Genomic DNA, 20,740 nt, shown 5'->3' with positions numbered 1-20,740 from the left:
CCTGCTCCATTTACTCTCTGTTCCGAATGTACTAGACGGCCAGTTCGTATGGCCTTTAGCCGTACCCTTATCCTGCTTCTCCTCTGATCCTCTGGTGATGTGGAGGTTAATCCAGGTCCTGCAGTGCCTAGCTCCACTCCCACTCCCCAGGTGCTCTCATTTGTTGATTTCTGTAACCGTAAAAGCCTTGGTTTCATGCATGTTAACATTAGAAGCCTCCTCCCTAAGTTTGTTTTACTCACTGCTTTAGCACACTCTGCCAACCCGGATGTCTTAGCCGTGTTGTGAATCCTGGCTTAGGAAAACCACCAAAAACCCTGAAATCTCCATCGCTAACTATAACATTTTCCGCCAAGATTGAACTGCCAAAGGGGGCGGTATTGCAACCTACTGCAAAGATAGCCTGCAGAGTTCTGTATTACTATCCAAGTCTGTACCCAAACAATTCGAGCTTCTACTTCTAAAAGTTCACCTTTCCAGAAACAAGTCTCTCACTGTTGCCGCTTGCTATGGACCTCCCTCTGCCCCCAGCTGTGCCCTCGATACCATATGTGAATTGATTGCCCCCCATCTATCTTCTGAGCTCGTGCTACTAGGTGACCTAAACTGGGACATGCTTAACACCCCGGCCATCCTACAATCTAAGCTTGATGCCCTCAATCTCAAACAAATTATCAATGAACCTACCAGGTACAACCCCTAATCCGTAAACACGGGCACCCTCATAGATGTCATCCTAACTAACTCGCACTCCAAATACACCTCTGCTGTTTTCAATCAAGATCTCAGCGATCACTGCCTCATTGCCTGCATCCGTAATGGGTCTGCGACCAAACGACTACCCCTCATCACTGTCAAACGCTCCCTAAAAGACTACTGCAAGCAGGATTTTCTAATCGACCTGGCCTTGGTATCCTGGAATGACATTGACCTCATCTCGTCAGTAGATGATGCCTGGCTATTCTTTAAAAGTGCCTTCCTCATCATCTTAACCTCTATGGGCTAGGTGGGACGCTAGCGTCCCACCCGTGGTGCACTCCATCAACAGCAGGTGCATTTCAAGAGCGGCAAATTTGAATCCAAATAAATGTCAAAATTCAAATTTTTCAAACATACAACTATTTTACACCCTTTGAAAGATAAACATCTCCTTAATCTAACCACGTTTTACGATTTCAAAAAGGTTTTACCGCGAAAGCATACATTTAGAGTATGTTAGGACAGTACATTTACAAGAGTTGTGTGTAATGTTTTGTCAATTCAAAGACAGGGTCACCAAAACCATAAAACCAGCTAAAATGATGCACTAACCTTTTACAATCTCCATCAGATGACACTCCTAGGACATTATGTTAGACAATGCATGCATTTTTAGTTCTATCAAGTTCATATTTATATCCAAAAACAGCGTTTTACTATGGCATTGATGTTGAGGAAATCGTTTCCCTCCAATAACCGGCAGTCAAGTCAACACCACAAATTAAATAATTAAAATTAGAAAACATTGGTAAAATATTATATTGTCATTTAAAGAATTATAGATTTACATCTCTTGAACGCAATCAACTTGCCAGATTTAAAAATAACCTTACTGGGAAATCACACTTTGCAATAATCTGAGCACTGCGCCCAGAAAAATACGCGTTGCGATACAGACTAGACGTCATGTTGGGGAGATCTAAAATCGAAAATACTATGTAAATAATCCATTACCTTTGATTCTCTTCATCAGATGTCACTTCCAGGTATCACAGGTCCATAACGAATGTAGTTTTGATCAAAAAAGCTCATCATTTATGTCCAAAAATCTCCGTCTTGTTAGCACATGATCTAAGCCAGCCGGACTTCTCGTCATGAACGAGGGGAAAAAATATATTTACGTTCGTTCAAACATGTCAAACGTTGTATAGCATAAATCATTAGGGCCTTTTTTAACCAGAACATGAATAATATTCAAGGTGGACGAATGCATACTCTTTTATAACGTATTGGAACGAGGGTACCCAACATGAACTCGCGCGCCAGGTGTCTAATGGGCCATCATCGTTCCATGGCTCTTGTTCGGTCAGATCTCCCTCCAGAAGACTCAAAACACTTTGTAAAGGCTGGTGACATCTAGTGGAAGCAATAGGAAGTGCCAAAATATTCCTCAGCCCCTGTGTTTTTCAATGGGATAGGTTTAAAGGTAATACAACACATCAGGTATCCACTTCCTGTCAGAAAATGTCTCAGGGTTTTGCCTGCCAAATGAGTTCTGTTATACTCACAGACACCATTCAAACAGTTTTAGAAACTTTAGAGTGTTTTCTATCCATATATAATAAGTATATGCATATTCTAGTTACTGGGTAGGATTAGTAACCAGATTCAATCGGGTAAAAAAAAAATTATCCAGCCGTGCAAATACTGCCCCCTAGCCCTAACAGGTTAAATAAGCATGCCGCACTCCATTTTTTTTTTAACTAGGAATAGATATAGTCCTTGGTTCACTCCAGACCTGTCTGCCCTTGACCAGCACAAAAACATCCTGTGGCGTTCTGCATTAGCATCGAATAGCCCCTGTGATATGCAACTTTTCAGGGAAGTTAGGAACAAATATACACAGGCAGTTAGAAAACCTAAGGCTAGCTTTTTCAAACAGAAATTTGCATCCTGTAGTACTAACTCAAAAAAGTTCTGGGACACTGTAAAGTCCATGGAGAATAAGAGCACCTCCTCTTCAAAGGGGGTGACACTCTAGACCCAAACTGCTACAGACCTATATCTATCCTACCCTGTCTTTCTAAGGTCTTAGAAAGCCAAGTTAACAAACAGATTACCGACCATTTCGAAACCCACCGTACCATCTCCGCTATGCAATCTGGTTTCAGAGCTGGTCATGGGTGCACCTCAGCCACGCTCAAGGTCCTAAACGACATCATAACCGCCATCGATAAGAGACATTACTGTGCAGCCATATTCATCGACCTGGCCAAGGCTTTCGACTCTGTCAATCACCACATTCTTATTGGAAGACTCGACAACCTTGGTTTCTCAAATGATTGCCTTTCCTGGTTTACCAACTACTTCTCTGATAGAGTTCAGTGTGTCAAATCGGAGGGCCTGTTGTCCGGACCTCTGGTAGTCTCTATGGGTGTGCCACAGGGTTCAATTCTCGGGCCAACTCTCTTCTCTGTATACATCAATGATGTTGCTCTTGCTGCTGGTGATTCTCTGATCCACCTCTACGCAGACGACACCATTCTGTATACTTCTGGCCCCTCTTTGGACACTGTGTTAACTAACCTCCAGACGCGCTTCAATGCCATACAACTCTCCTTCCGTGGCCTCCAACTGCTCTTAAACGCAAGTAAAACTAAATGCATGCTATGCAATCGATCACTGCCCGCACCTGCTCGCCCGTCCAGCATCACTACTCTGGACGGCTCTGACTTAGAATACGTGGACAACTACAAATATCTGGGTGTCTGGTTAGACTGTAAACTCTCCTTCCAGACTCACATTGATCAGCTCCAATCCAAAATTAAATCTAGAATCGGCTTCCTATATCGCAACAAAGCCTCCTTCACTCATGCTGCCAAACATACCCTTGTAAAACTGACCATCCTACCGATCCTCGACTTCGGTGATGTCATCTATAAAATAGCCTCCAACACTCTACTCAACAAACTGGATGCAGTCTATCACAGTGCCATCCGTTTTGTCACCAAAGCCCCATACATTACCCACCATTGCGACCTGTACGCTCTCGTTGGTTGGCACTCGCATCATACTCGTCGCCAAACCCACTGGCTACAGGTTATCTACAAGTCTCTGCTAGGTAAAGCCCCGCCTTATCTCAGCTCACTGGTCACCATTGCAGCACCCACTCGTAGCACGCGCTCCAGCAGGTATATCTCACTGGTCACCCTCAAAGCCAATTCCTCCTTTGGTCGTCTTTCCTTCCAGTTCTCTGCTGCCAATGACTGGAACGAACTGCAAAAATCTCTGAAGCTGGAGACTCATATCTCCCTCACTAGCTTTAAGCACCAGCTATCAGAGCAGCTCACAGATCACTGCACCTGTACATAGCCCATCTGTAAACAGCCCATCTATCTATCTACCTACCTCATCCCCATACTGTATTTATTTATTTATCTTGCTCCTTTGCACCCCAGTATATCTACTTGCACATTCATCTTCTGCACATCTACAATTCCAGTGTTTAATTACTATATTGCAATTACTTTGCCACCATGGCCTATTTATTGCCTTAACTTACCTCATTCGCACTCACTGTATATAGACTTTTTGTTTTCTTCTGTTCTACTGTATTATTGACTGTATGTTTTGTTTATTCCATGTGTAACTCTGTGTTGTTGTATGTGTCGAATGGCTATGCTTTATCTTGGCCAGGTCGCAGTTGCAAATGAGAACTTGTTCTGAACTAGCCTACCTGGTTAAATAAAGGTGAAATAAAAATAAATTAAAAAAAATAAATTAAAAAACAATGCAGAAGCACCAGCTCTGCCCTCTTGTTTTCCTGATGAATGGAATGTGGGCGTTCTAATTCAATTAATAGATTACTGAGTAGATGTCCATAATTGCATGCAGCTATTAAAACCATTAAGGTACATATTATGAAGCTAATTGACCACAGTATGTGTTTTATTAATTCTCCCATGTGCTATCCTTTCAAGTTCATTAATTGCATGTGCATAAATAGATTTTCCCACCAAAATAGAGGGACTAATCATTCTTGAAACATTGCTTATTCGTTCAGGCAGAGCCAGTGTAGTATAGCTACTCCATGTCGGAGATGTGAATGAGAGTGTACACTTTGTGCAAATTGTCAGAGAACTGAGCTGAGCCAAGCAGCCTAGAGAGGGCTGAGGCCAGTGACTAAGAAAGACTAGGCTGTGGAAATGAAGAGATTATGAAGCAGTGCATAATCTCCCTCCTCTCTGTCCCCTCCGTCCACTCCCAGACATTAGGACGGACGGACGGACGGACAGACGGACGGACAGACAGACAGACAGACAGACAGACAGACAGACAGACAGACAGACAGACAGACAGACAGACAGACAGACAGACAGACAGACAGACAGACAGACAGACAGACAGACAGACAGACAGACAGACAGACAGACAGACAGTCGGCCAGCCAGCCAGCCAGGAAGAGAGGCAGTGCTAGGATAGCTTCTGTACTATACTCACTCTGAGTTTGTGTGCCTGGGGTGGCAGGTAGCCTAGCGGTTAAGTGCGTTGGGCCAGTAACCGAAAGGTCGCTGGTTGAAATCCCCTAGTTGGCGAGGTGTGAAAATCAGCTGTCTGCCCTTGATTAAGGCCAGAGGGGATGGGTTAAATGCGGAAGACAGATTTCTGTTGAATGCATTCAGTTGTGCAACTGACTAGGCATCCCCTTTCCCGTTGTGGCCTTCACAAACACGTAAACAATGTGTAGCTCTGTCGGCTCAGACAATCCTTCTTACCTGGGGGTAGAGAGCTGCGGTGGTGGGAATGGTAGAGTGTTGTTGGAAGTGAGTGGGGTATATTCAGTCATCTCCAGTCAGCATCAGACCCCATCTCGACCCCTCTCTCGCCCCTCCTCTATCTGCAGTGCTGGCTCCTGTGGTTGAGGCGAGAGCTGCAGCTGCCTCCATTTAAGCAACCGCTCCCCTTCATTAAGGCTCATTATGGCTCCTGTTGCGGGCGGCTGCAGGGTCCCCCCCCCCTCATTCCTCACAACAGCACTAACACAAGGCGCATTAGCAGTCCATAATGCAGCCTGCTGCATGACACCCTAACAGCTAGTACACAGCTCTCTGATGGACCCACCGGCACCTCCTCTTCCAGTTCCCATAATACCATAGTACATACAGCACCTCAGCTGTGCTTTCTATGTATATCCACCTCTTGCAGCTTCTTCAGTCATCCGCCTGTTTGATCAAATTTTTCATCTATGCAATGTCATATAGTAGAAATTCAGTGTTCCAGGTTCACACCTGGACTAAACAAGTGTATTGTGTTTGTCGGGGAAGAGATCAACTGTTTATATGCCTTTGGTATTGTAAATACCAATACATTGCCTGCTCATGCCGCCATGACAGCATGTTTGATTCAACAGCTGTTTACACAGACTGACAGATGTTCTGATAGACTTTCTCTGCTGGTGGTCCACCCTGATGATCTGTCTTCCTCTCGCTCATTGCTCTCTTCTCCATCCCTCTCTCCTCCCTCCCCAGATCCTGTCTTCACTGCAGAAGGACGAGCAGTCTCGCAGGCAGAGACTGCGCAGTAAGCTGGAGCAGGTCATCGACACCATGGCCCTGGCCAGCTGAGGAACGGCCCGCCACTGAGGGGCGGAGAAGGTAGCAGCCAGGCCTTCTCTCACTGACGCCAGCCCCTGACCCCCAACACAACGCATTAGGACTGCAAGGACACAAGCAGTACACTGGAGACCCACCAGAGTTAGGCCTGGGCTCCGGCCCATCCAGACAACCCTTCATTTATAAACACGTAACGTCTGTCACCCCGAGAAAGTGTCTTATCATAACGGTCTTCATCACTGGTTTCAGTTTGTCTTCCGTGTTGATCCATCTACCCAGAGCCGGGACTGTGAAGCAGCTGGCTAAAGAGGCCAGGAGATATATATATATATATATATATATATATATATATATATATATATATATATATATATATATATATATATATATATATTAGGGGGGCTATGGAGAAAGGACTTCATGTATATAACTCCCCTCTCAATGGAAGCTTCTGACGTGTCAGCGACTTCATCGACTTTCATGGACGTCATTTTGATTTTCAGATTCTTTTTTTTTTTGTGTGTGATTTAGCTTTAGATTTTGTGTTTTTATCAACTACCTACTCTCTCCAGTGGTGTGTTTTTATCAACTACCTACTCTCTCCAGTGGTGTGTTTTTATCAACTACCTACTCTCTCCAGTGGTGTGCCACTTGTGTTACTGCTGAATTTGCACAATTTACAAAAAAGCTAAATCAAAAGAAGAGGATATATAAATATATATAGATATATAAATACAACTTCATTTTTAAAGAAACAAATGAAAATAGTCAAAGTTTTCCATTTTAATGTACAGAATACTTTGAAAGAAAAGGATTTGATATTTCAAAGACTGAACTATGAAAACAAGAGGAAACCTTGTCCTGTGCCATGTTTTATTTGAATGTTGTTTAGTGCAAAGACGTTTTCTTTAGATCAAATGTTGTCATGCCTCGTGACTGAAGAGTATAAAAAAAAAGTTAAATGACTAAAAAAATATTAGAAGAAAATCAACAAATCGTAAAGTTTTGGGGCCTTTCCTGTCTTGGGAGAACATATGTTTTAATAGTACTGGAAATACCGTAGCTGTATGGTATTCCGGTATATAACACAACCACAGTGCTATTGTGGCTTTTAGAAAAACCAAAGGCTTGGTTTTGTATACCACTCTGGTGAGAGAAAACAGCCTTCTGTGTTAGCCACTTGGATGAGCAGCCCTCTTGGTTGCTCCCATGACCATGCACGCCTCTGTGCACAGACTCCAGACCACAGTGAAGTAGATCACTTTAGTTCTGGGACCTCAAGATTTTTTGGAAGGCAAATATCATGGCTTACAGTACAGTGATGTTGTGGGCTTTGCTGTACAACAGAAGTCAGACACCACAGTAGGATTCATTGGACTTCGCTCCACGCTAAATGTAGCAAAGGTGTAATTCACCCACTACCCTTTTAAAGGCTTCCTGAAGTTCCACCTGCTGTCTCTCCTCAGGTTCCTCAGATACTGTAGATCACTGTGTTAGAGTTACAGTCTTACAGACTGTCATGGTGGACACTGAGGTAGAGGTTTGCAGACAAAGATGAGAGAAGTTCATAGGTAAAGCTTTGAGCGAAGGGTAATCCCTCATGATTTGAACCCCACATGAGAGCAAGTACTGTCACTCTAGTGACTTCAACAGTTCTATTTTAGTGTAATTAAATAGATGGTTTCTTTTTTATTGTTGATCTGTTGAAGTGGTGAAAGTTGTATGAGTTTGTGTGTTTGTACTCTGCAGCCACCAAACAATGGTTAGTGCTAGCAGAGTAGATCTCCCAGGGTTTCCCTTATGTTCCATAACAGCATCTGTGACGAGCATCATCCAACCGGAAAAAGAGGAGTTTTAAAGCGCCAAGGAAGGTGAACATTCAGTGTTGTCTTTTCTTTGTTTATCAGTCTGCTGTGAAGATGAAAAAACAGTGAAAAATATGTTGAAATGCAAACACCTGTGATGTGTGACAAGATGATGAGATGTAGCTCAGTCTTTGTGAGTGTTTTTAACTGGGCGAAGGTTTTTGTTTCCTCTGAAATCTGATACTTTTGTGAAATGCATTGTCTCCCTTTAATATGTTACACCGATTCCCTTTCGGTCATGTACAAAAACAAGAAACTTCATTCCTTTCCCTTGTCCTCTGAGATTAGAGATACAGTATGGCTGGCTAGAAGAAAGACACAGATACATTTTTGAGAAACGTCTGAAATATTTAGGTCAGTTCTCCAGTGAGAGCTGTGTGGATCACACAGACTACAGATGTGCTATGTAACCTTCCATCCATCCATCTATCCGAGATCAGGATTCAACAAATGTGGTGGGATTTAATGAAAATGAAAAGTCTCTCCTAAATGTATTTACTTAAAATGTTTTGTTTAATGTGATATTTGAATTTCTCCTAATCAATTGGGAGTAGAACTTCATAACACATCCTATATTTTATTAGACATTTACATTTTCTGAAAATATATGGATATTTAGTATTCATGTTTCACCTCAGTGTCCTGCAGGGCTGTTACTCTCATCTTCCTCCTCTCTTGGTCATCCTCCAATACGGACAACCTCTCCTTTCCAGCTCAGGCCAGCTCAGGCCTGTCCTAGTGTTGGCAACCCAATGAAGTTCAATACCGCACCCTACAGCCAATCCCTCCCTCCCCACCCGACCAAACACATAGGGCTGGACTTGCTGTATGTACTGTACTTGATATCGGAGAGCAGGGCATACAGACTAGTTTATGAAACTCTTAACTTAAACAGAGTTATATGCTGGTTACTGGCTTTTTCCAAACCAAGAGAAGGTAGTGGAGGATTGGCATTGACTTGACCACTTTTCTGTTCATTCACCCTATTTGGGATGGTTTGAGATGTTTTTAAACTGCTACTATGTTCTTCTGTTAAGCATCTTTTATTCCCTGATTGAGCACATTTGTTTAGTGGATGGAAAATGTTGCTGTGTGCTGCCTCCCTCCCGCCACACACACACTAAGCTTTGATGACTGTGATTGTAAAACAGCTGGTTGCATTTTAAAGTCTCAGGATGGTTCTCCTGCTTTGATGTCGTTTGGCTCTTCTGTTATTTAAGTGAGAGGTTTCTGATGATGATGATGATTAGGATCTTGGGGGGGGTTATGGATACGTGTGGTAATCTAACTTACTCTATGGAGTATATAAAAAGTTATATTGTATGTACTGGGGCAGTTGGTCTCATGTTTTCTTTTTATTTTATTTTATGTTATTTTATTTTACTATGCTACTTGTTGTGTGAAGATGACAAGAAAGAGGCTTCTAGAACTCCTTTGAAGGAAACGGTACTTGTTTTGTCTCGTCTGCCTGCCGTAGTGAGTTGGGTGGAAGATGGAGAGGAAAGCCAGAGGGAGAGATCCAGATGCTGTTTGATGAACACAGAGCTTTCACTTTGCACATAGTGCCTTGTCAGCTCCCCCTCCCCTTCCCACAACCCTCTACGACCCCTCCATTACCCACAATCCACCACCTTACCATGCCCACTCAAAACACTGTCACAGGTTACCCACTCTGCCACACCAGTGAACAACTTCTATCCTTGTCCTCCTGATTCCCTCTTTTGGTTTGTTTTGATTATGGCATATTGGAAAGCAGTTCCTTTTTTCGAAGTACATTTAAAAAGGCTTAGGAGCATACATTAAAATATCTAGACACAAATTTAAGAAAAAAATAGAAACTAAAGAGTTTTAATACTTTATGAATTCTGATACCTTTTTAAGAGTTTGAGACTTGAAGCAACTGTGACAGGTTGGCTGTTTCACGCTTGTGTAAATATTCTGCTATTTCCTATTTTGCAGATTTATTACTTGTAAATAAACACGCATCAAGGAGAGATTAAACATTTTTTGCTAAATCTGTTTTGTCTGTCTTGTTTTTTTCTTACTGGATATTAGGTAATACAAACAGGCATGCACTTAGAAAACGACTGTGACTTTAGTTCATGCGCAGCTCTAATGCATTGCAGAACGTAGCAGATTTTCTGCCTTTCTCTAGTTGTCCATCAGTGTGAGGATGGAGGGAGATATTTGTTCTTAGCACATGGCCACCCTGCCTAATTCTAATAGACTCCCTAAAACTCCCATCAATAGAACACCAGAATTACCAAATGATTACAAGACCACTGAATCCGTAAATGACGCTGTCAGAAATAAATGTTCACTTAGCAGTAATGGTGTGATGTACTGTGCCATAATACTGTAGAAATGATCAGCTCACCATTTATTTTCTCAATCATTTCCAGTGCTGGTTCATGTACAGTATTGTAGTCATTCTGTTCTCTTTTTGCATAATTCTGAATATCTTAAGGCCTACGAGTCTCTCTGTCTGTGTCTCACTCTCTCGCTTTCTCTCTACTCTCTCTTTCTGTCTCCCTGTCCACCCACCCCCCCCCCCGATGAGTAGGTATGTCACTTGACTTTGTTCTAGGTAATGTTAAGTTGAGGCAGAGAATAGTCGAGCTCTAGCCAGCCTCTCAGCTCTGAAGCTGTATGTCACTGTTGTCTTTGTTCTCTGTAATGTTATGTTGTAGTAGTGAGGCAGAGAGTGGTTGTGCTCTAGCCTGTCCATTATCAGGCCTGCTGAAAAGTGGTACATTTAAATGCACTGAGCCCTCCCCCAAGGGCCTCAGGATTTGACAAGAACACCATCAATCAAATTAATAGCACATTACAATAACATAAAAAAGAGAGCTTTAGCCCCTGCAGAAATACTGACCTGAATTATATAGAAGGCTGTCAGTTTGCACAATGAAATTGATCTGCCTTTATAATTGTAAGTGCCTTTTTCAAGTGTTCTACCTGTGGGGCAATGTCAACTTAATCTTTTGCTGTTCCTCCCTGCATGTAGGACTTCAGACTGGGGGCAGTTTGACACGCAAGCACCCCGCTCTGGCTCTCCCTGGTCTCTGGTTTCCCATGGTGATGTTTTCACAGAGCTAAGGGGGCTTGGTCTTCACAGCCTTTCATTTTCATCCTCTCTTTTTCTCTTGCATTTAATTTTGTTCAGGTCACAGCAGGTAGAGCAGGTACAAATGCCAACCCCTCCCAAAGCCAAAGGCACTCCATCTAGCTGCTCTTCGACCCTATCTCAGGGAGTCCCATTACCATGTTGTGATTTGTCCTTGCTGAAAAATCCCTCTTCATTTTCTGTCGATCCGCCCTCTCACTTTAATGAACAAACATGGTCGTCCTGAGACCGGAGGATGAATGACAAAGTCACATTGGCTTTAGCAGTGGTGTCGACTCTTGGTTTTCTCCACTGTCTGCATTGCAGAGAGAGGATGTAGCCCCGTTGACTAGTCTCAGAGGAGGTAGACAGTTAATACTGCCTCACAGAGAAGGCTCCGCCACCTCCATATACTGTAGCTCTCTTTATGAGGCCCAGTAAATGAAGATCAGCATGGGAATAAGATGATACCAGTGGATCAGTGCAGAGAGACGGTGCCAAACTAGTGTGGCCCCTCCATTTTTAAAGCTGAATTAGCGCAGCTAATGCTAAAATGGGCCTCCTTGGGTGAGGTAAAGCTCAGTGAAGAAAGAGGCTTTGCACATGTTCTGGTCACCTCTGAAGGCTAAGCTGCTCCTAAGGACTTACTGCAAGCAATCAGTAATTACCAGCTTCCTACAAAGAAAAGAACTCAGCAGAGTGCAGAACTGAGACTTCAGAATTCAGGGCTGGTTTCCTTATTAGGAAAGGTTCCCCTGCAGGCTCTCTCTTCACCTTTGTTCTACTCTGCCCAACAGGTTATTCTCTCACCTTCTTTGTCTTAACGGTCTCTCTCCGTCTTTGACACTCTGCAGGATGGACAGACGCTGCTGAAGCTGACAGAGGAGAATAAAACTGAGCAGACGGAAGCAGTCATCTTAGCGTCTGCTCCCTCCGTCTCCCCATGCCCCTTGTCTCTCTGCAGGAAGCAGACGCCGTCAGATGCAGTCAGGGTTTTAAGAGCTAGTGGCCACCGGCCGGACAGACAGAGAGGGTTTTGTTACCTCAGACAAGGTCAGGCCCCGGCGGAGCTGTAAGTGTCGATCCGATTAGTAGCCTCGCAGCTCACCTCTCGCCAGGAGGAAAGGACAGGTGAAGTGTAGGAGATTGAAGAGAGGTAATAAGGGAACTTCAGAAAAACCTCAATGTTACCTGAAGAGCTCAGAACATCCACGTTTTTGTTTGTTTTTAAGCGATTAAACAAGTTAAACTAAAGCACATTACTGTATGCAGATGAAAAAACTCTCTCCTTTGAAATAACGGAATTATGTGGAACATAGTGGTGGTTGGCTCTGTTGTGTCTTGACCAGAGGGGTATCCTACGAAGTAGGTTTGAGGAGTTAGTGAGGTATCTTTGGTCAACTCTGAGTTCAACTCTGGATAACTAGTCATACGAAAGTGGCTCACCTTTTAGCCAGGTCCATTTTTATGGCATTGAATCCTTCAGAAGTAACCTGCTCCACAGCAGGCTAACTCAGGGCTAACTATTTATCCTGAATGAAGTGTCTGAGCCACGAGTTGAGGACCAATGAAATCAGATTCCCTCCCTCTTGGTCATCATCCCCTTCATTTGTGGAAGATGACTAATAAAATATTTTAGTTATCAAATATTTTTTTGTGTGTAAAAAATGTGTAATGTTAAAATGCCGATCACATGATACGTTTAGTAATAACAGAATGCATTTAAAACTTTATGCACAGTAACACTTTTGTTGAACCAGAACCTGGCCCTACCGGAGGCCTTGTTATGGCTAATCTCCTTTAAGACCAGGAAGCAGCCACAACTTGTCGTTCACCAGCTTTTCAAGCTTAATAATGTCAAAATACATTCTTTACTCACAAAATATGGAGTTTCAATGAACAACTATCGTCATTTACTGCCATCACGGCCGGTATGTACTTCCAGAAGAGGTCTAAATAAAACGTTATATGCAACCAAACAAATGCCTCTTCGGTGATTTGCAATATCAATGTCTCCTGTAAGGCCGGATTCTGGTTCACGCTTTTGTATGACTTAATACAATTATCGATAGGAGTGGGAAAAAAGGCGCTTGTGGTTCTGCATTGATAAGCGCACCAAAGCATACCAAACTCGGCATTAAGGATAAGTAATAAAGACGGCGCTTCTAAATATCTTATTTCACACCATAGCCTGCAGAATTTGCACAATAACTTTTATTTCATTTTGATTTCTGTACAGCAAAATGTGGCACTGACTCACCCATGGATTGATGTTTCAGCATTGTCTCAATGAAGAGTTCCGTGGTCGACTAGCCATGTGCGACATGCACACGCAGTTACAAGCCTGCTAGAGTTAGCGGCAGGTAGACAAGCAATATCCACCGTTGTAGTACAGATGAAGCCTGAGCTGGAATGTGAAGCTAACTGAAGCTGGTTATCTTTCGAAAACCCTGAGTAGATCTAGCTTGTTTCGTAGGATACCCCTCAAGATCAGAGTGTTTTCTGGCAGTGAATGCCAGAGGGTCCATAGCGACAGAGAGACAATACAGCAGAGGATTAGTTAAAGGCCCGGTGTTTCAAAGGGAAAAGGTTGAATTATTCATCCAGCATCCCCATCCGTTGATAATGTTTTACACATAAAGTCCATTAAGCTACAATATTGGAACAACGACACAAGGCCATATTAATGCAAACTAAAATGACATGTACAGTCAGTTTCTTTTACTGGCAGTTTTTTGTCGATATGTAACCTTGTGTCAATGTCTAACCTTGTTTTGCTTAGTTATTATCTTGAGAAGTTTTCAAAATAAATTACAAAGTTTTAAATTGCCAGAGGTTGAAATGACATAGAAAGGGAGAAAAGTATGTTTGCAGTCTTCAATTTATCAGCGGAGGAATTAGCATGAGGTTTCTTTATGGTGTCCAGAGATAAGCTAGGCAGTGTATTCTGGTCCTTCTAAAGCAAGGCTCCATCTTTGAAGGAACACTGGGCAGATAGAGATAGGGAATGTATGTGTGTGTGCATGTTTCTGGTGCATGTGCGTGTGTGTCCGTGCCATGTGTGTGAATGTGTTGGCCAAAATGGGGTCTGTATAAACCACAAACCAAATCCTACAAAAGGTTTTAGCAATGTGAAGGTTTGATGGCAAAGAGAAGCGATCTAGGGAGCAGCAGGACTATTTTTACCACAGCAGGGGTCCAATGTCAACCCGTGCTGATTGAAGTAATGCCAATTTCAATTATTCAACCCCAACACGTGTCAGCCTTGAAGTACATCCTCTCAAGGTCAAAACATACTCTGTTTGAATCTGCAGCTCGACACCCCTCCTTCCAACTTACAGAGGGGGAGAAAGAAAGCAACTCGGAAATCGTTGCCGTTTTGTCAATTCAGCAGACGTATCAGATTTTTGACAGGTCTACAGTATGTATAGCAATGAGACAGAAACAACCCTGTTTACTAAAACAACTATGAGGAAAGCTAGTTGTGATAGGAGCTAATGAAGTGGGCTAGGATTTGAAAGGGGGAGCGTCAAGACAGGTGAATGTGAGGGTAGTCGATGGAGATACTCAGGTTCTGAGCACTGTCTGTGCTTTTTCTGCAGCGCCCACTCTAGCAAACTGACACTGCAACCAACCTCCATGCATTTTTCATGAACTCTGTTGCTTTACAAGTCTCTCTCCTCTCTCTCTCTCCTTATCTCCCTCTCTCTTTTCTCTACCCCTCATCTACCTATACACACACACATATTCACACTTTCTTTTACTCTCATCTAAGCCATCTCGCAGACCCTCAAAAACCATCAGTCTCAACCATTCACTCTCTAATATAGAATGGCATATACTTTAAAGAAGTGGGAGGGTGGAAGAGAGATTGAAGGAGCGGAAAGTAGGGAGAAAATGAAGGTGAATGTGCATCTCTTGTCATGTACACTTTACCACAATTGGTCATCATTGCGCTTAGAATAGGGAGAAAGCAATCAGTTCAATTATTTCTGTTTACATTGTCGGGTTGTTAATATGCTTGAAACAAGCTGCGACGTAATTATGTCTTCATGTGAATGACGTAATATTCTGTCGTTTTTACTGGGTCTCTCAATGCATCACTGCACTCATAGAGATGTACTATCTTAATTTGATCACTTTGTTGTCGCACAGAATTTTCCTGGGCTGCAGGAAATGCAAACTTGTAGTAAAACAATTAATAATTAAAGCTTATTTGTCAAGGGTGTGTACAGGAGGCGAAGTCAGGTGCAGGAGAGCAGAGTGTAGTGAGCAGGCGCACTTTAATTCCGTTCCACAAAATACAGCACATAAAAACAATAACGTGCAAAAAACACAGAACATGGCAAAAGTAAAGCGCCCGACAATAATCCACATCACAAACAAACAATTACACGCAAAGACATGGAGGGCAAACAGAGGACTAAATACATGCAGTAATTATGGAATGAAAACCAGGTGTGTAATGGAACAAGACAAAACCAATGGAATATGAGAAATGTGAGCGGCGATGGCTAGAAAGCCGGTGACGTCGATCGCCGAACGCCACCCGAACAAGGAGAGGTGCCCCCCACCCCTTGACACGCAGCTCCAGCGGCGCGCCGACCCCAGCCTCGGGGACGACCCGGAGGGTGAGGCGCAGGGCGATCCGGCCGGTGACGGTGAAACTCCCACAGCAGTTCGGGGTCCAAGACATCTGCAACCGGAACCCAACACCTCTCATCCGGTTCGTACCCATCCCACTCCACGAGGTACTGAAGGCCCCCTGCCCGACACCTCGAATCCAGGATTGAACGAACGGAGTATGCCGGGGCCCCCTCGATGGCCAGAGGGGGCGGAGGGACCTCCCGCACCTCAGATTCCTGGAGCGGACCAGCCACCACCGGCCTGAGGAGAGACACATGGAACGAGGGGTTAATACGGTAATCAGAGGGAAGCTGTAATCCGTAACACACCTCGTTCACCCTCCTCAGGACTTTGAATGGCCCCACAAACCGCGGACCCAGCTTCCGGCAGGGCAGGCGGAGTGGCAGGTTTCGGGTCAAGAGCCAGACCCGGTCCCCTGGTGCGAACACCGGGGTCTCACTGCGGTGACGGTCCTCGCTGTTCTTCTGGCGAAGCGCAGCTCGCTGGAGGTGAACATGGGCGGCCTCCCATGTCTCTTCCGTGCGCCTGAACCAATCTTCAACCGCAGGAGCCTTGGTCTGACCCTGATGCCATGGCGCCAGAACCGGCTGGTACCCCAATATGCACTCAAATGGGGAGAGGTTAGTGTAGGAGCGGCGAAGAGAGTTCTGTGCCATCTCGGCCCAGGGCACGAACGCCTCCCACTCCCACACGACCGGCGCTACCAGGCAAGAGGCCAGGAGTATGGGAGTCTGATCCATGGGCCGCTCCTCTGTGTCATACAGCCGGGACAGTGCGTCTGCCTTCGTATTCTGGGAACCTGGTCTGTAAGACAGGGTAAACACAAAACGGGTAAAAAACATGGCCCACCTTGCCTGATGAGGATTCAATCTCCTCGCTGCCCGGATGTACTCCAAGTTGCGGTGGTCAGTCCAGATGAGAAAAGGATGTTTAGCCCCCTCAAGCCAATGTCTCCACGCCTTCAACGCTTTAACCACAGCCAACAACTCCCGGTCCCCCACATCATAGTTACGCTCTGCTGGGCTGAGCTTCTTCGAGAAGAAAGCACAGGAGCAGAGTTTTGATGGCTTACCTGAGCGCTGTGAGAGCACGGCTCCTATCCCAGCCTCGGACGTGTCCACCTCCACTATGAACGCCAAAGAGGGATCCGGATGGGCCAGCACGGGAGCCGAAGTAAACAGAGCTCTTAGCTGCCCAAAAGCCCTGTCTGCCTCAGCCGACCACTGCAACTGTACGGGACCCCCCTTCAGCAGTGAGGTAATGGGAGCAGCCCCCTGACCAAAACCCTGGATAAATCTCCGGTAGTAATTGGCAAACCCTAAAAATTGCTGCACCTCCTTTACCGTGGTGGGTGTTGGCCAATTACTCACGGCTGCAATGCGGTCACTCTCCATCTCCACCCCTGATGTGGAAATGCCATACCCTAGGAAGGAGAGAACCTGCTGAAAGAACAGGCATTTCTCAGCCTTGACGTACAGGTCATGCTCCAACAGTCGGCCAAGTACCTTGCGTACCAAGGACACATGCTCGGCGCGTGTAGCGGAGTATATCAGAATGTCATGGATATACACCACTACACCCTGCCCGTGCAGGTCCCTGAAAATCTTGTCTACAAAGGATTGGAAGATGATGGAGCATTCATCAACCCGTACGGCATGACTAGATACTCATAATGCCCTGAGGTGGTACTAAACGCTGTCTTCCACTCGTCCCCCTCCAGGATACGCACCAGGTTATACGCACTCCTGAGATCCAGTTTCATGAAGAAGCGCGCCCCATGCATAGATTCAATCACCATGGCGATAAAAGGTAGCGGGTAACTGTATCTCACTGTGATTTGATTTAGAAATCTATAATCAATGCATGGGCGTAGACCTCCATCCTTCTTCTTACATTTACATTTTACATTTTAGTCATTTAGCAGACGCTCTTATCCAGAGCGACTTACAAATTGGTGCATTCACCTATAATATCCAGTGGAACAACCACTTTACAATAGTGCATCTAAATCTTTTAAGGGGGGGGTTAGAAGGATTACTTTATCCTATCCCAGGTATTCCTTGAAGAGGTGGGGTTTCAGGTGTCTCCGGAAGGTGGTGATTGACTCCGCTGTCCTGGCGTCGTGAGGGAGCTTGTTCCACCATTGGGGTGCCAGAGCAGCGAACAGTTTTGACTGGGCTGAGCGGGAACTGTGCTTCCTCAGAGGTAGGGAGGCGAGCAGGCCATAGGTGGATGAACGGAGTGCCCTTGTTTGGGTGTAGGGCCTGATCAGAGCCTGAAGGTATGGAGGTGCCGTTCCCCTCACAGCTCCGTAGGCAAGCACCATGGTCTTCACAAAAAAGAAACTCGAGGAGGCGGGTGAAGTGGATGACCGAATGTACCCCTGACGCAGGGATTCAGAGACATATGTCTCCATAACCACCGTCTCCCCTTGCGACAGGGGATACACGTGACTCCTGGGAAGTGCAGAGTCTACCAGGAGATTTATCACACAATCCCCCCGTCGATGAGGTGGTAATTGAGTCGTCTTCTTTTTACAGAAGGCAAGAGCCAAATCGGCATATTCTGGGGGGATGCACATGGTGGAGACCTGGTCTGGACTTTCCACCGTGGTAGCACCAACGGAAACCCCTACACACCTCCCCAAGCACTCTCGCGACCACCCCGTGAGAGCCCTCTGTTGCCAGGAGATAGTGGGGTTATGCTGAGCTAACCAGGGAAGGCCTAGTACCATGGGAAACGCAGGAGAGTCAATGAGGAACCCCCCTGCGTCACCATGCCCAAGGAGATGGTGACTTCCCTGATTAGCCCGGACCCTAATGGTCGACTATCTAGAGCGTGAACCAGGAAAGGTCTAACTACAGGAAGAATGGGGATCCCTAAACTAAGGGCTAACGCTCTGTCGATAAAATTCCCAGCTGCGCCTGAATCGACGAGCGCCTTATGCTGGGAATGCGGAGGAAAATCAGGGAAACAAACAGGTACAAACAGGTGGTCAACAGAGGACTCTGAATGAGTGGGGTGCAGACTCACCTGGGGTGACGCCAGAGTGCCCTGCCTGTTGCCTCGGCTCCCAGAGGGACCGACACGGCACCGACCAGCAGTGTGCCCTCTGCGGCCACAGATGGTGCACGTGATGGCTCCTCCTCCAGTCTCCCTACGCGCAGCCCCTCCTAACTCTATGGGCACCAGAGCGGGGGTGCTGGAAGATGGCACCGACAGAGCCCCCTCTGGACGTCCACGGGTGACCAGCAGGTTATCCAACCGGATGGACAAATCCACCAGTTGGTCGAAGGAGATGGTGGCATCCCTGCGCACTGCGCCCGACAATAATCCACATCACAAACAATTACACACAAAGACATGGAGGGGAAACAGAGGACTAAATACATGCAGTAATTATGGAATGAAAACCAGGTGTGTAATGGAACAAGACAAAACCAATGGAATATGAGAAATGGAGCGGCGATGGCTAGAAAGCCAGTGACGTCAATCGCCGAACGCTGCCCAAACAAGGAGAGGAGCCGACTTCGGTGGAAGTCGTGACATTATTTCATAATTTCCACTTAAAAATGTCAGACTTGATTTGCCCTAACGAAAAATGTATCAACCCCTACAAAAATGTCCATTCATTATAAATCACATGTCCTTTTGTGTTGCTGCAGGATTTTTTTCCTGCAGTGAGAAACTGGTCAAATTAGCCTCTAGGGGCTAGGGGGCAGTATTTTCACGGCCGGATGAAAAACGTACCCAATTTAACAGGTTACTACTCTGGCCCAGAAAATAGAATATGCATATTATTAGTTTAGTTTAGTTAGATTTCAATAGAAAACACTCTGAAGTTTCTAAAACTGTTTGAATGGTGTCTGGGAGTATAACAGAACTCATATGGCAGGCAAAAAACCTGAGAAAAAATTGAATCAGGAAGTGGGAGAAATTAGAAATGTAGTTTTTGTTTTGAATCCCTTGAAAAACTACAGTGACATGGGTTTACGTTACAACTCCTAAGTCTTCCATTGGCTGTCAACAATCTTTAGGAACTGGTTGCAACCGTCAGCTGTTATCGACGACATCCGATCCTCGTTTGTCAAGTCAAACGACACCGCTGGTCCTGCTCACACTGCCCTACCTTGTGCTTTGACCTCTTTCTCCCCCCTCTCTCCAGATGAAATCTCGCGTCTTGTGACGGCCGGCCGCCCAACAACCTGCCCGCTTGACCCTATCCCCTCCTCTCTTCTCCAGACCATTTCCGGAGACCTTCTCCCTTACCTCACCTCGCTCATCAACTCATCCTTGACCGCTGGCTACGTCCCTTCCGTCTTCAAGAGAGCGAGAGTTGCACCCCTTCTGAAAAAACTTACACTCGATCCCTCCGATGTCAACAACTACAGACCAGTATCCCTTCTTTCTTTTCTCTCCAAAACTCTTGAACGTGCCGTCCTTGGCCAGCTCTCTTGCTATCTCTCTCAGAATGACCTTCTTGACCCAAATCAGTCAGGTTTTAAGACTGGTCACTCAACTGAGACTGCTCTTCTCTGTGTCACGGAGGCTCTCCGCACTGCTAAAGCTAAATCTCTCTCCTCTGCTCTCATCCTTCTAGACCTATCTGCTGCCTTTGATACTGTGAACTACCAGATCCTCCTCTCCACCCTCTCCGAGCTGGGCATCTCCGGTGCGGCCCACGCTTGGATTGCGTCCTACCTGACAGATCGCTCCTACCAGGTGGCGTGGCGAGAATCTGTCTCCGCACCACGTGCTCTCACCACTGGTGTCCCCCAGGGCTCAGTTCTAGGCCCTCTCCTATTCTCGCT

General features: G+C 45.4%; 1 protein-coding gene across 2 annotated transcripts in view; it reads left to right on the top strand.

The window, feature by feature from the left end:
* Window positions 1-6,639, top strand: part of LOC106572368 (plexin-A1) — a 269,207-nt gene extending 262,568 nt beyond the window's left edge. For both annotated transcript variants that reach the window (XM_014146446.2, XM_014146445.2), the window contains exon 32: window positions 6,228-6,639. In XM_014146446.2, the coding sequence (XP_014001921.2) occupies window positions 6,228-6,323 (96 nt within the window). In that variant the 3' untranslated portion in view covers window positions 6,324-6,639. The remainder of the gene's footprint in view (window positions 1-6,227) is intronic.
* Window positions 6,640-20,740: the final 14,101 nt, after the last annotated feature.

The sequence above is a fragment of the Salmo salar genome, chromosome ssa15 (assembly GCF_905237065.1).
Source record: "Salmo salar chromosome ssa15, Ssal_v3.1, whole genome shotgun sequence".
Taxonomy (NCBI): domain Eukaryota; kingdom Metazoa; phylum Chordata; class Actinopteri; order Salmoniformes; family Salmonidae; genus Salmo; species Salmo salar.
This window is presented reverse-complemented; position numbering and strand designations above follow the sequence as displayed.